Source organism: Brassica napus, chromosome A4, assembly GCF_020379485.1.
Source record: "Brassica napus cultivar Da-Ae chromosome A4, Da-Ae, whole genome shotgun sequence".
NCBI classification, from domain to species: domain Eukaryota; kingdom Viridiplantae; phylum Streptophyta; class Magnoliopsida; order Brassicales; family Brassicaceae; genus Brassica; species Brassica napus.
The window spans coordinates 19,065,587-19,079,186 of record NC_063437.1 but is presented as its reverse complement, the minus strand read 5'-3'; the positions used below and the strand labels follow the sequence as shown (position 1 = coordinate 19,079,186).

Below are 13,600 nucleotides of genomic sequence, written 5' to 3'. Positions count from 1 at the left end.
AGTTTTAGTAGATAAAAAAGTTATTTTCGATCTTCTCTGATTTACATTCAAAAGTAGTACATCTCATACTCTACTCTCTTTTGCTAAAAAAAAGTCAACACATACATTAAAAATTCTTAGAAATATAAACCATGTTAATCTTCTAAAACTAGATCTTTAGAGCAACTAACCTGGACTAAATGAGCCGAATAATGGATATTATCTTAGTTAGATATTTGGAGATCTTCTTGTCGTGGTGAAATCTATCTATTGGATGATCTATTGGATGCTTTCTCACATTTGGGTGGTCCAAAGGTGGTGTCGCATGAGGTGATGATTTCTCATCTTATGCCTACATGAGGATGTGGTCCGGCTCAAGTTTCCTGTTGTTTTTATGAGGGTTAGTTTACTATCTATTTTCTGGTGTTTTTTTTTATAATTGAAGCACTGTTTCGGCTGAAAAATAGAAAGATAGATTGTGGTTTCATTCTAACTGATCATTGATCTTTTTCTTTTGTACATGTCTTGACAATAGATCTAGATTCAAAACCAGTTGTTCAAATATGTACGCTTTACATCGATCGGATGGAATTTTAAAATGTATAAAGGAAAAGGAGTGGTTTTAAAAGAGATAGTTCACTCATCACTAAAGTGTAAAGTTGGTTTTGGTAGAGTTGGAATGTTGATCTTGTTGGCTATCCATATCAACAAAAAAGTTTGAAGATGGAAAGAGTAGTGAACTGCCATAGATATCATTATTCTCGCCTCCATATTGGTATGCTCCGGCATCTTCAAATTCAGAATTGTAAGCGGCTGAATCGTTTTGGTAAATGATTTAAGTATGCATGATATTTTTAGAAAATCAATTCATCATAGTGTTGTACTACAGTTAGAAGATTCATTTTGTGGGGTTTTGAGTTTTTTTCCTCTTCTTCTTTTGTTCTATTCGAATGTAGACCTCTCAGAATGTATAGAAAGAAAAGAGATAAAAGACAACAAACATCGCTCTCGTTCCCTTCTTTTCACTCCCTTCCTATTTTTATTTTAGATAAAGTAAAAGTCAGAGACATCTCATTTAACATTTTATGTCTCCACTTTTTAAAGTAAAGAAAAATACAAGAACATAATTGAGAAAACAAAATAGAAAAAAAAAACTCAAGACTATATAAATATAATGTTTAGCTTGCAAGAAACTCATGTCAAAGGATTTGCTCACCTAGGTTTTGAGAAGTCAGCAATCATATACACATAGTACTAATTAATATTATCAAAAACCTATAATTCTAAGGAGAAAAAGAAATGAAGTTTTATAACAACTTGGCTATGAGCCGTAAGCAACACAAAAAAACATTTAAACAAAGGAAAAAAGAGACATAGAAGAAGTCTAAGTAATTCAACTAAGAGCTAGTGAAGATTGCATCGCGGCCTCAATCGTCACCACCATGATCTCCACCTCCTCCACCTCGCCTTCAGTATCCCCACCATTGCTATCATCTCCACCTCCGACTTCAATATCCACACCATTGCTATCATCTCCACCATCATCTCCACCATCACCTCCGCCTTCAATACCCCCACCATTGCTATCATCTCCATGATCATTTCCTCCTGCAACGACACCATCATCAGGAGGCACACCTCCTTTGCGCCAAAAGCCCTTAAGAACCCACAAAACAAAAATAACAAATAGTATGGTTACCACGATGATTTCCCCAACATCCATTTTACACAACACACATGGAGACTTAAGTTTGAGATTAATGAATTGTACTTTAACAACTAAGTCTAGGTAAGTTTTTTTTCTCTGATGTTTCCTGTAAATAAATAACGTGTATTTTGTATGTTAAATCATAGAAAGTTTTAGTTAGGGATAAAATGTTAATAAAATGCAACATGTGAAAGCTTTGACGCCAAAAGATAGAGTTTGTTCTCAATTGTTAGTCAACTTCACCATTGATAAGTAGTTTAAGTACCAATGAAACCCAAAATTATTGGGGCTATTGGTAGTTAAGTTTATAGAGTTTGTTAGATTTTAAAAGTTGAAAGATTTGTTAAGTGCTATGAGATTTAAATATAATAAAATTTTATGAAAATATTACACTGTAATGATTTTAAAAATTTGATGGATATATGCATTGTTTTTATATAAGTTAATTTTTTAGAATCCAAATTTTATGAACAGTAAATTTCGAGAATTATAATTAAAAGTATTTTTTTGGTAAAGAAAAATTAAAAGTATAAATGATAGTGTAGTGATTTTAATAATTTAATGGATGTATCCAAAGTTTTGTTAAACATTAAACTTTAGTAGAATCATAGAACCAATAAACCAAAACTTTTTAAATAACAATGAATTATGCATGTAATTAAACAATCACACGGATAGCTCTAGATTTTGGTAAGAAAGGCAAAATCTATAAACTAATAATAGAATCTTAAAATTTTAACAATAATTTCAAATCCAATTATTCAGTAACGTCCTAAAGTTAGTGAAAAAAAAAGAAGCGAACCGACCAAACCAAATTGATTTCGAACCGAACGGTGACATTGCAAATTGATTTCGGTGCTTGGTGTTGGTCGGACCTGAACCGAACTGTGACGCATATTCCCGGTATCTCCGTATCTTAGGTGTTTTGACCAAAATACCCTCATCCTTCTCCAAGCAAGTTTAGGGTTTCTCCAAAGACTTTTCCTTTTGCCCCTTTCTCTCCCATGTCGATCTCAATTCGCAATCCATTCCCCTCCAAGAGAGATGAACATTGATGCTAGAGTCGGTATGGCGGTGGACGGAGCACAGAGCGCTCTCAATTCCGCCGCCGCCGTGCGTACCACCGTCGCAGACGCCGGAGCCTTGAGTTTATCACAGAAACAGCCGCCTCAGCCGCGTTTCGGCACCGTCGAGAATCTCCTCGCCGGAGGTATCGCCGGCGCTTTCAGCAAGACGTGCACCGCTCCTCTAGCTCGCCTCACCATCCTCTTTCAGGTCTCAAGTCTCTCTCTTTTGAGCTTTGCACAGATTAATGGGTTGTTTGAGCTTTTGCTGTTTGGTTATTACCGTTAACATTGTGTTTTGTCTTTACAACTTATGTCTCTAAGCTTTTTTTTGTTGTGTCGCGTTTCAGCTGCAAGGAATGCAATCAGAAGCTGCTGTGTTGAGCAAGCCGAGTTTGTGGCGTGAAGCTTCTCGTATCATCAACGAGGAAGGAGTTAGAGCCTTTTGGAAAGGGAACATGGTTACAGTAGCTCACAGGCTTCCTTATTCAGCATTGAACTTCTATGCATATGAGAAATATAACAAAGTGAGTTGTGCTATAGTCTCTTTGTGGATTGTGTCTTCTCAGTCTTACACAATACTGTTTTGTTTTTGCAGTTTTTCTATTCGAATCCAATCTTACAGAGTTATTTAGGGAATGGGAGTAGCAGCCCGTTTGTTCACTTTGTTAGTGGTGGCTTGGCTGGTATAACAGCTGCTTCTGCTACTTATCCTCTTGATCTTGTTAGGACACGTCTTGCTGCACAGGTTTTGATTCTGACAAGTGTCTGTTTTGTCTGTCTGTGACCTGAATGACTTACGTTTGTTCCTTTGCAGAGAAATACAATGTACTACCAGGGTATTGGGCATGCTTTCCGTACCATATGCAGAGAGGAGGGCTTGTTGGGTTTGTATAAAGGACTTGGTGCTACTATGTTGGTAAGCTTTCCTTTCTTCTCTTGTGTCATATGCTAAGTGTGTTGATTGTTAAGTTGTTAACTGCTTCGTGGTACGTCTTTTTATCTGATTCAGGGTGTTGGGCCAACGCTTGCAATCAACTTTGCTACGTATGAGTCTTTGAAATCATTTTGGCTATCTCATAGGCCAGATGATTCAACATTGATTATTAGTCTTGGTTGTGGAAGTCTAGCTGGTGTTGCTTCTTCAACAGGTTTGCTATTCGATCTGACCTTCTCTCTAGCTTTGTTCTTAGAAACATATACTTGTCACTTACTATATGCATCAGTTGTCTAATTTTTGGAATGCCCATAACGTTGTAGCTACGTTCCCATTGGATCTTGTGAGAAGGAGAAAGCAAGTGGAAGGAGCTGGTGGAAGAGCGAGAGTGTACAACACTGGACTTTTCGGAACATTCAAACACATATTCAAGTCAGAAGGCATGAGAGGGCTGTACAGAGGATTATTGCCTGAATATTACAAAGTGGTTCCAGGCGTTGGCATCACCTTCATGGTATACGAGAGCTTGAAAACTCTCTTATGTCCTCCTCCTGCCCCTTAGAGGAGTTTTAGTACTTTATTAGGAGAAGAAAGATAACATCATTTTTGTTTCCCCCTTTGGTAGTAATTTTTACTTTTCTTACTACTACTACTACTACCACCGTGGAGTGTATAGGTTTGAGTTGCATTTGAGCGTTAAGTAACATTCAAATGCATTATCCTTTACACTTGTCTTTCCCACGCCAGCATTCTCCTGACATCACAGTTTTGTATTGTTATTGTCTGTTTCTTGATCTTAAACATTTTACACTTTATATACAGCAAGTTTTGTTTTGTTTGCTTTTTGCTACGTTTTTTATTTGTAATAGTGACAAAGATTGCTTCAAGAAGAGAATCTTACTAAACAAAATCTTGAAAGTTTCTTTATCATTACACTCGAGAACACTTGTTAACTCACTAACAAAAGAATATGTTTAACGCTCAAGAACTCAAATCCGCTTCGAAATTTCTCACTAAGAACTCAAAACACTAAGATCTCTAAACCTATCTTTGATGAAAAGCATTCATAATTAGACCAACAAGAAGGTAATTAGGAAGAGGTCCTGAGCAAGAAGATGCTGAGTTCTTGAGCCGAGTTAGCATCCGGGTTAATGAGATGAAACGACTCGGAGTCAGAGCTTCCAACAACATGCTCATAGTTCGCTCTCATATACATAACCTCGTCAGAATCCGCTTCACCCGACCCGGAACCAGAAGGCAACACGCCCGCACCAACAGTCATCGACTCAAGCTTCTTCAACATCACTCTCGTCTCGTCCTTGGCGCTCCTCCTCACAGCAAAACCTAGCTTCCTCCCATTGCAGAACATAGTCCAAACCGGCACGGATCTCAAGAGGCAAGACTTCAACTCGGGCCGGGTCGGACACTCAAGAGCCACGCGAACGAGACCCGAACCCATCTCGTGAACAAGCTGGCTCGTCGCGATGGAGAGCTCGAGGAGAAGGAGAGGTTTGACTGAGAGACGGTCGTGCTGCACGCAGAACCACACGTGTCCCTTTCTCCTCCCGAAAAGCGTACCGATGACCATCGTCTTCGAGGGTCTCGGCGGCTGCGTCGCGACGGAGAGGTAGTCGGAGTCGGAATCAACGGCGGCGGCGAAGGATGCGGCCTCGGAGGAAGAGGCGGAGGAAGAAGCGGAGTCTTGAACGTCGATGTCGTCTCTGAGGGAAGTGCTGAGACGTTTCTTGGAGACTGGTCCGGTGGATGGCGACGCGGCGGTTGGATTCGTCGGAGGTGAGACGCACGGGAGGAGGTAGCGACGGAGAACGTCGAGCTTCGTCATCCTTCTTTCTCTCTCTTGAAAGGTAAAAGGGTCAAACGGAGGTTTCAGAGTTGCAGAGACAAGTCTCTGTGTTCTTGTTTGTGTGCTTTTTATAAAGAAAGGCGGGAGACAAGATAATATCCGTTGTGGCTTTGACTGGTTTGACTGTTACTACACGTGGCTTTTTGTGAACTTGCCACGTGGAAAGTGTTGAAAAGATTCTATTACGATGTACCGAAAGGTTATTGGTTGAATGGGGCTTTTTCTTTGGCACGTTTATTAACCAAACATTTAATGACTTGAATTCAATTTTTGTGTTTCGTTGCTGTGAGTTAAACCGTACGGTTTTCTGAACCATATTCATTTATTCACTGCCCCCGAACGTTCGAAATTGATAGTAAAGGAGTTATGTTGTGTGTGGATTTCAAGAAAAAATTGGTCACTAATAGAGCATTATTTGTGTTTCACTTCGAAAAAGAGAAATCATTACTATATTATTTAATGCTTTCGTTTCACAAGAAAATTGCTTTAGAACATCACTTAATATGCCAATTAAAAACTACTCCCTTTATTTTTTTTTTATTGTAAGTAGTTTTAGACGAATGCACAAATATTTAAAAAATTATTAATTTTTTTAAAAGTAACATTTGATATATTATTTGATTGGTAACACTACATCCAATAAACATAAAAGTTACTTAAAATTATGAAAACTACTTATATTTTGAAACAAACAAATTTTACTTAAACTACTTCCGATAAAAATACAGAGGGAGTATACAGTGATAAAACGAGAATGTACATATAGGGTGTGATTGGTAAATTGTCAGCGTAACTAAGAGGAACAAAACATGGAAGAAAGAGAATGAACAGAAAAAAGAGGAAACGAGAGTAAATGTTTACTCCACTCAAAACTAGTGAAATAATTTCCACCACTTTCAGCTATATTCAGCTAAGATACTTTTCAACCTGATTGGTAAATATTAAGCAGGAAATAGAGTAAAACAATTTTACTCTAGAATATTTACTCCAAAATGACCATTCAGTCACACTCATAATTAGTATGGGAGAGATTCTTTGGTGACTAATAATGAGTGATGACAGCCCTAGAAATTAACAATGTGTTGACTTTTAAATTTACTTTTGATAGTATTGCCGATTATGGCCTTGAGGATTTCGAATTTCTTTGAAAAAACTATGTTAACTATAGTTGTACTAAAAATAATTTAAGATTCGTTTAATATTTGAGAAAATAAAATATAATGAAGCAAAAATAATAAATCCTAAAACTGTATATAAAATATAAAGTTATTTTTTTGGTTACTGTTGCTAATTCATAGTCTAATTATCGTCTGGTTTTGTTGTAGTCATGATTATTCAGTCTAGTCTTTCATAATTTTGAAAATAATTTTGAAGACAATTTTCAGTTACAGTACTTCTTAGTATTTTATTTGACCGTATTTATTGTGTGTATCACACAGACCAAATGTCACAACATTAGACAAAGTGAAACAGAAAACACTTTATTCATATATTGCAGCAAATAATGCATATTCATATATAGTCCAACAACATAGATTATTCAGGTTACATAGTTCACATTTCTCCTCTACAAAGGTAAGTGAAAACATTTATTTTAAAATCTCAAGAACTTCTCATCATTTTGATCTTAAAAGATCCAAGCCGGAGTTAAAATCTTCAAGGAACAATGTAACCTGCAAACACATATCAAGACATGTAAAAGGTAAGTCAAGAAGTTCATATATTATACACTTTACTTATGAGACTTAGAAGAATCGAATCCATACGTCCACATCGCTTGCCAGCTGGGCGGTTGCGGATGTTACAACGTTTGGGAATAGCGATTGCAACTCCAGGATTGATTCAATGGAAACCAATGTGATTAGAAGATTCATCAAAGCCAATGCAGTAAACTTACAACACTTCATGCTTCTTCTTGTTTTGTTTGTGTCTTAAGACTCTTACTGCTTTGATGATTCTTATATAGTAAACCATGTTTAGTGGGGTGGTTGTGTTTTAGTGACGTGTTCCGTTGATAATGGATCTTAAAATCTTTCTCATTATGTAATCATCTTTTTTTTTTTTTTTTTTTTTGGGTTACTTCGATTTAGATTTCACCATCTGTTTTGTGTCTAAGTCGTTTGATCTCTTGAGTCTTTGGATTTGCCTCTCTTTTCTCGCCCTTGATGAATGATGTTTCCACCATCTTGCTCTCTCTAGAAACATTTCACTTTAATCTATGATAGAACAAAGAACATGTTACAACATTCATCACACTGATCATATCCCTCAAAGTCCCTCGAGATCCAAAAGAATAAGAATACATGTGATTTTGATGTATAAATACTTACATTTTTCTCTGTTTTAGGTAGGAAAAAAAAAACAGGAGAAGAAACAAGAGAAGCCAAACAGAGTAAATGGTTATGGTTGTTTGTTCATCGTGGCTGATGATGACACCTGAGAACCTGAGCTTCTTCTTTGTGATTGCAGATGGTTTTAGTCTTCTGCTGAGACGATACCTATCTGAGTTTGTGAGAGACGATGGCGGATTTAGAATCAGCATTGGTGCTTCTACTAGAAGGAATACCAGCAAACGCACCGCTTTTGAGTATTGGTTTCCCGCGTTCTCTATGTCCTCCATAACCTCATTAACCTGCAGTAAAAGCCACAACCACTATAGGAGTTGAACCTTTTGTGTGTTTATATATGAGAATGAAGTTAGATTCTTTAGATTTGAATTGTTTCATCAAAACTCACTCCACCAAGTTTTCCAAGATCAAGGGCTGCTTCAAATATTGTCTCCATTGCATCATTGTATTCCCTACAACCAAGTAGATGAAAACATTTGAAGAGAGCATAAGTGTTTCCTCTTTTACAAAGAGAAAAAACATACATACTAGGTTTGATACTCTTGGCAAGTTCTTCAGCAAGCTCAATCTCTTGGATAAAACTGCCTCTGAATCTGACAGGAGATCTCCTCTGATCCAGCATGGCTAGGATTTTATCTATGCAAAGAATATTGAAAAGAAAATGATTAGAAACTGATGTTGTCTGGCAAATAGCACGGTGATAACCACATAAACAGTGTAAAGTTTGGTTACCCTTTCATGGACTAGTTCTGCAATTGTTGCTGCACACGAGCTGAGTCTTGCTATCTGATGTTAGGAGTTTTCAAGGCTCCTAAGACAAATGTTGTAGTATAAATGATTGTCGAACCAGTTCTGAGGGATATCAAAGCACTGAGAATGCAAGTACTCACTTAATCTAAGTGCAACCAATGATTTAGATGGGTTTTAAATTACTACTAAACTAGAAAGCAAATAACAGAATGATACTTTCTTGACTAAGGGAAAAGAGAACTCATGGGCATAGGGATTAGACCTTGGGTGATCAAGTATCGAACTAAGGATGGCAAATGATCAATCAAACTATCAACCTTAAGCCTAGACACAATTCTAAGCAAGCTCTATGTCTAGATGAATGCTCATTTGCTAACATATCTCAAACATCAAATGTCTTTGGTTGAATAATATGAAAGCAATCATTACTAACAAGTCTATTAGCTATCTTAGCATCTTTAACAACAAATGTCTTTGGCAAAGTATACTAAGAGCCTAGGAGAGTTGTCTCAGGCATTTCATCAAACACCTTTTGGGTGGGAAATGTCTATTGATCAACTTTTGAGTGGCCAACTCAGAAGATGCATTATGAATACTCTACTAGCAAGGAACAAGAATGATCTACACTAAAACATCCTAGAACTAACCTAATCACCCTTAATCTCCCTAACCCATGAATTCAAAAGGTGATTACTCACTAATCTCCATGATTCCTCTTAAACCCATATTGGATTTCAGATTAATCATGTAAAGAAATAGATAAGAAATCAACAAGAACACAAGAACATAACAATCAAAATCCAAGAGATGAACTTCTCAAGAGAGTTCTTGTGTCTTTCTCAATAGATCAAAAGATAAAAGATAATCCGCCACTGGTGGCTACAAAAGATGTTTAAAACATAGGTTTTTCCAAGTGCAAAACGTGCATAATGAAATGACCAAAAGGCCCTTAAGTAAAATAGAAATCGAGCAGATAATAGGCGCGGAGCGACCTCGGCTCGTCGCTCCGACAAGTCGCTCCAGGCTTCGGGAGCGACCTCGCTGGGTCGCTGCGAGAGGTCGCTCCGAGAGCGATTTCTTGTCTCCGGGAACCAAGATGGCGAGCGACTTCTCCCTGTCGCTCTGGACAGGTCGCTCCAAGCTTCGGGAGCGACCTCGCTGGGTCGCTGCGAGAGGTCGCTCCGAGAGCGAGTTGTGTGTCTCCGGACGTGAAAACGCGAGCGACTTTGTGCAGTCGCTCCAACGGGTCGCTCTGGATCGGGAGCGACTTTGGTAGGTCGCTCTGAGAGGTCGCTCCAGGGTCATCTAAGACTGTTCGGAGTAATGAGAACGCGAGCGACTTCATGGCGTCGCTTTAGGAAGGTCGCTCTGAGAAGTGGGACACAGCGACTTCGTGATGTCGCTCCGGGAGGTCGCTCCCATGCTCGGTTCGTTCAATGGTCACCTTTTCACCTCTTTTGAGCTCCAAATAGCCTCATGTGGTATTCCAGTACCTAATAGAGACTCATGTATGCAAAATGCAACCTAAACATGTCTGAAACCTAATCTATATGATGAAAATGCTCATGGATGAATGGATAAAACAATGCAAATATGCAAGATATCAACTCCCCCAAACTTGTTCTTTTACTTGTCCACAAGTGAACTTTCTAGAACTCATAGGGAGAGAGGTTGAAGGAGGGAGCACATAGCCAAAAGAAACACAACTAGCACACTCTCTTATTACACTCTAGCTTCTCTAGGCCTATCTTAACTCTTTTTGTTCTTACACTCATCATCAAGCATCCACACATTCAAATCAACCAACTCTCACATTCATTAAGCACAAAACATCAGGTGAATTCTTGCAAATGGTCAGTTGGTCCAAGTCATTTGGTTGGGTAAGGGAAGGCTTTTATTCAAGTGATTCAAGAGGTTCAAAACATATGATCTTTAAGGTGGTTTACTCTCAAAACAAGTAGCCTTGACATTGCACATAATATATCTAAGAAAGGGACCAACTCATGCATACAATGCTCAATCTCCATTGTTCTACCCTTTTCCCAAACATACAATTACACAATCATTCCCAAATGTCAAACCCAAACTCACATCTCTCACCAAAAGATCCTAAGAACTTTAACTCCTTCTCTTTGAAATCTACAAGGGATTTTTTTCACAACCTCAAAACATTTCTTAGCTCCTAACAACTTTGCTAGCCCCTTTTTCTTTTCTTTTTTTTCTTTTTCTTTTCTCTTTTTTTTCTTTTTTTTTTTTTTTTTTTCTTTTTTTTTTTTTTTTTTTTTTTTTTTTTTTTTAGGCTGGGGGCCAAGACTTTCAAAACTTGAGCTAGAGGCTTCTCTACTTATCCCAATAAAACAATTCACTTAAGCACAAAGAGTCTATTCTTTTCCTTTTTCATTTCTCCCAAATCATAATCACAACACTCACCCCCCACCTATAGCTAGACAATAGAGTGCCCAATCTAGCAAGAATGAAGATCAAGCATTGTCGTTCCCGATACTCTCAACATTATGCGCATGTAAGACTTTCCGAAGAAGGCCTCACTCATCAAACAATGAAAGCTTAAAAGGAGGGAAAGGTTTTGGGAGTGGTCTACCACTAGAGTTTGTCAAAAAAGATTGGCATAAAGGATGTGACAACTCAAGTGTGTATAGCCATGACTCAGTACACAAGGGACCATGAGCAAGAAGCATTAAGTTCGTTCAGTTCAAATAAGGTTGTAGTTGGCTTCAAAGACTGAGTTTCAGCAATCAACAAGTTTCAGGAAGAGTTTTCAAGGCTCGAAACATACAAGTCTTTTTGAGAGGTGCAAAAGCTACTCAGGTGCAACGTAGTGTTCTTTACAAGGCATTTAAAATCATTGCTCCCAATGCAAGTGAATGCAACCTATATGCTCTAGACTCTCCTAAAAATGCAAATGATGCAAACTAAATGATTGATTTTTTTTTTTTTTATCTATGCAAATAGGTATGCCATGCATGACTCAATGAAACAACATCAAAGCAAACATGATCAAATACTTGGTACCTCCCCCAAACTTGAGTTACACAGTCTCTGTGTCGTCAAGTAGAGAGAGATACCGAAAAGAAGACTAATATGCAAAAATGAAATGGTATATACAAGGGAGTGTGGTGGGTTACCTTCTATAGGGAATGAGTAGAGGGAGATGCTCCCTCCTCGTCGTCCTCAGGTGGTAACTCTTCAAGGTGCTCATCAGCAGGAGTGCCCATCTCTTCAATGTAGAAGGCTTGCCCGAACACAGTTGGTTTCCTCATTTTCCCCTTGATGTCAAAGTGGAGGATGTTCTCTTTACCCAAATGGAGATCAATCGTGCCCTCCTTCACATTAACAATAGCTCCTGCTGTAGCTAAGAATGGCCTTCCTAGAATCAATGGATCTTGAGCCTCCTCACCCATCTCAAGCACCACAAAATCTGTAGGTATCTCATACCTTCCAATCTTCACAGGGAGGTCCTCTAAGATGCCCACAGGGTACTTCACTGAACGATCAGCTAACACCAGAGAGAGTCTACACTTCTTGTACTGAGTGAATCCAAGCTTCTTTGCAACAGACAAAGGCATCAAGCTGACACTAGCTCCCAAATCGCAGAGACTTTTCTCAAATACCATAGGTCCAAGAGCACAAGGTAGTGTGAAGCTTCCTGGATCCTCTAATTTCTCTGGAACATCAAGCCTCTGGATGATGGCATTGCACTCATGGGTAAGAATCATCATGCCTTCCATCTCCTTCTTCTTTGCAGCTACAACATCTTTCAGGAAATTGTTGTATTGAGGAATCAACATGAAAGCATCGATGATGGGCATTGCAACCTGAGCTTCACTCATTTGCTTCTCAAACAGAGCCTTGTACTTCTCTAGCAGCTGCTTCTTGAATCTACCAGGGAATGGAAGTTTGGGTTCATAGGGAGGAGGAACAAAAGAACTTTCACTTGCTGGAGTAACAACTTCACCATCCTTTACTGTCTTCTTCTCCTCTCCAACCTTTCCTTTACCTTTGGCTTCCACTATCTTCTCCAAGATCTCGTCATTGATCTTCTCATCAACAATCACCACTTCATCATCTATGTTGATGGCAACCCCCTCACCTAGTTTCTCAGCATCCTTGGTGAGGGTTCTAGGAGGTAACTGCTTACCACTCCTAAGGGTGATAGCTTTGGCCTCCTTGGGATTTTGGTCAGACTTTCCAGGTAGAGATCCTTGCTGGCGATTCTGGTGAGTGTTCATGGAAGCAAATTGATTCTCTAAATTCCTGACTGTAGAAGCAAGGTGTGAGAATTTGTTGTTGAGCTCATTGTAGCTCCCATCAATCTTGGAATGAAGGTTCTTCAACTCATAACCAACTTGCTTCTCACTTCTAGTCTGAGACTCCAAGATTTGCTTCAGTAAGGTATCAGTGCTGCTCTCTTGAGGAGCAGAGGAACCAGACGAGGGGTTTTGCTGAGGCTGATAGCTGCCTTGCTGGTTGTTTCTTGGCGGATAGCCACTCTGTTGGTTGTTTGGGTAGGATTTCTGTTGGTAGTTGTTGTACTGAAAGTTGGGCTCCTTTTTGTACCAGCTACCATTGTTGTTGATGAAACACAACTCCTCTTGACCTTCCAACCCCTCAACCTCATTGACAGCAAGTGGATCTTCCTGCTTGGAGTTACCAACAAACTTCAGCTGCTCTTGGGTGGCTTTTTCAGCAATGAGTAGATCGATCTTGTCTTCCAAAGCTTTGATCTCTTTCCTCGTCTGCTTATCATCTGTTCTACTGCCTCTGTCGTGGTCTCCACTGTAGACTGCATCACTCTTTACCATGTTGTCAACCAGCTCTTCTGCATCCTCCTCAGTTCTCCCCAAGAAGAACCCATTGCTAGCTGTATCCAGTCTGGCTCTGTACTTAGGAAGAGCACCACGGTAGAATGTGCTCAGTAAGCTCTCCTTAGAA

The 13,600-nt window shown here is 38.9% G+C and overlaps 2 protein-coding genes and 1 long non-coding RNA gene across 3 annotated transcripts; 1 reads left to right on the top strand and 2 right to left on the bottom strand.

Moving 5' to 3' along the window:
• The first annotated feature begins 2,648 nt into the window (after positions 1–2,648).
• On the top strand, positions 2,649–4,531 carry LOC106447413 (mitochondrial substrate carrier family protein B). The gene is made up of 6 exons (XM_013889328.3): positions 2,649–2,962; positions 3,102–3,278; positions 3,350–3,499; positions 3,569–3,670; positions 3,764–3,902; positions 4,012–4,531. Exons 1-6 carry the CDS (start codon positions 2,732–2,734, stop codon positions 4,248–4,250), a joined length of 1,038 nt encoding a protein of 345 aa, XP_013744782.2. The 5' UTR covers positions 2,649–2,731; the 3' UTR covers positions 4,251–4,531.
• On the bottom strand, positions 4,298–5,804 carry LOC106450250 (protein MIZU-KUSSEI 1-like). The gene has a single exon (XM_013891896.3). It carries the CDS (start codon positions 5,529–5,531, stop codon positions 4,779–4,781), a length of 753 nt encoding a protein of 250 aa, XP_013747350.2. The 5' UTR covers positions 5,532–5,804; the 3' UTR covers positions 4,298–4,778.
• Positions 5,805–7,017: 1,213 nt separating this feature from the next.
• LOC106450249 lies at positions 7,018–8,687 on the bottom strand. Its single transcript, XR_007339270.1, has 4 exons — positions 8,633–8,687; positions 8,429–8,536; positions 8,289–8,352; positions 7,018–8,184 (listed from the first exon to the last, which is right to left on the bottom strand). It is a non-coding gene; the product is annotated as an uncharacterized LOC106450249 (long non-coding RNA).
• Positions 8,688–13,600: the final 4,913 nt, after the last annotated feature.

What these genes read in the sequence shown, in the direction of transcription:
- LOC106450250 (XM_013891896.3), bottom strand. Translation starts at nt 5,531, where the DNA reads ATGACGAAGCTCGACGTTCTCCGTCGCTACCTCCTCCCGTGCGTCTCA.
- LOC106447413 (XM_013889328.3), top strand. Translation starts at nt 2,732, where the DNA reads ATGAACATTGATGCTAGAGTCGGTATGGCGGTGGACGGAGCACAGAGC. An exon ending in CATATGAGAAATATAACAAA is followed by an intron (nt 3,279 to 3,349) that starts GTGAGTTGTGCT and finishes TTGTTTTTGCAG; the next exon opens with TTTTTCTATTCGAATCCAAT. An exon ending in TGGTGTTGCTTCTTCAACAG is followed by an intron (nt 3,903 to 4,011) that starts GTTTGCTATTCG and finishes ATAACGTTGTAG; the next exon opens with CTACGTTCCCATTGGATCTT.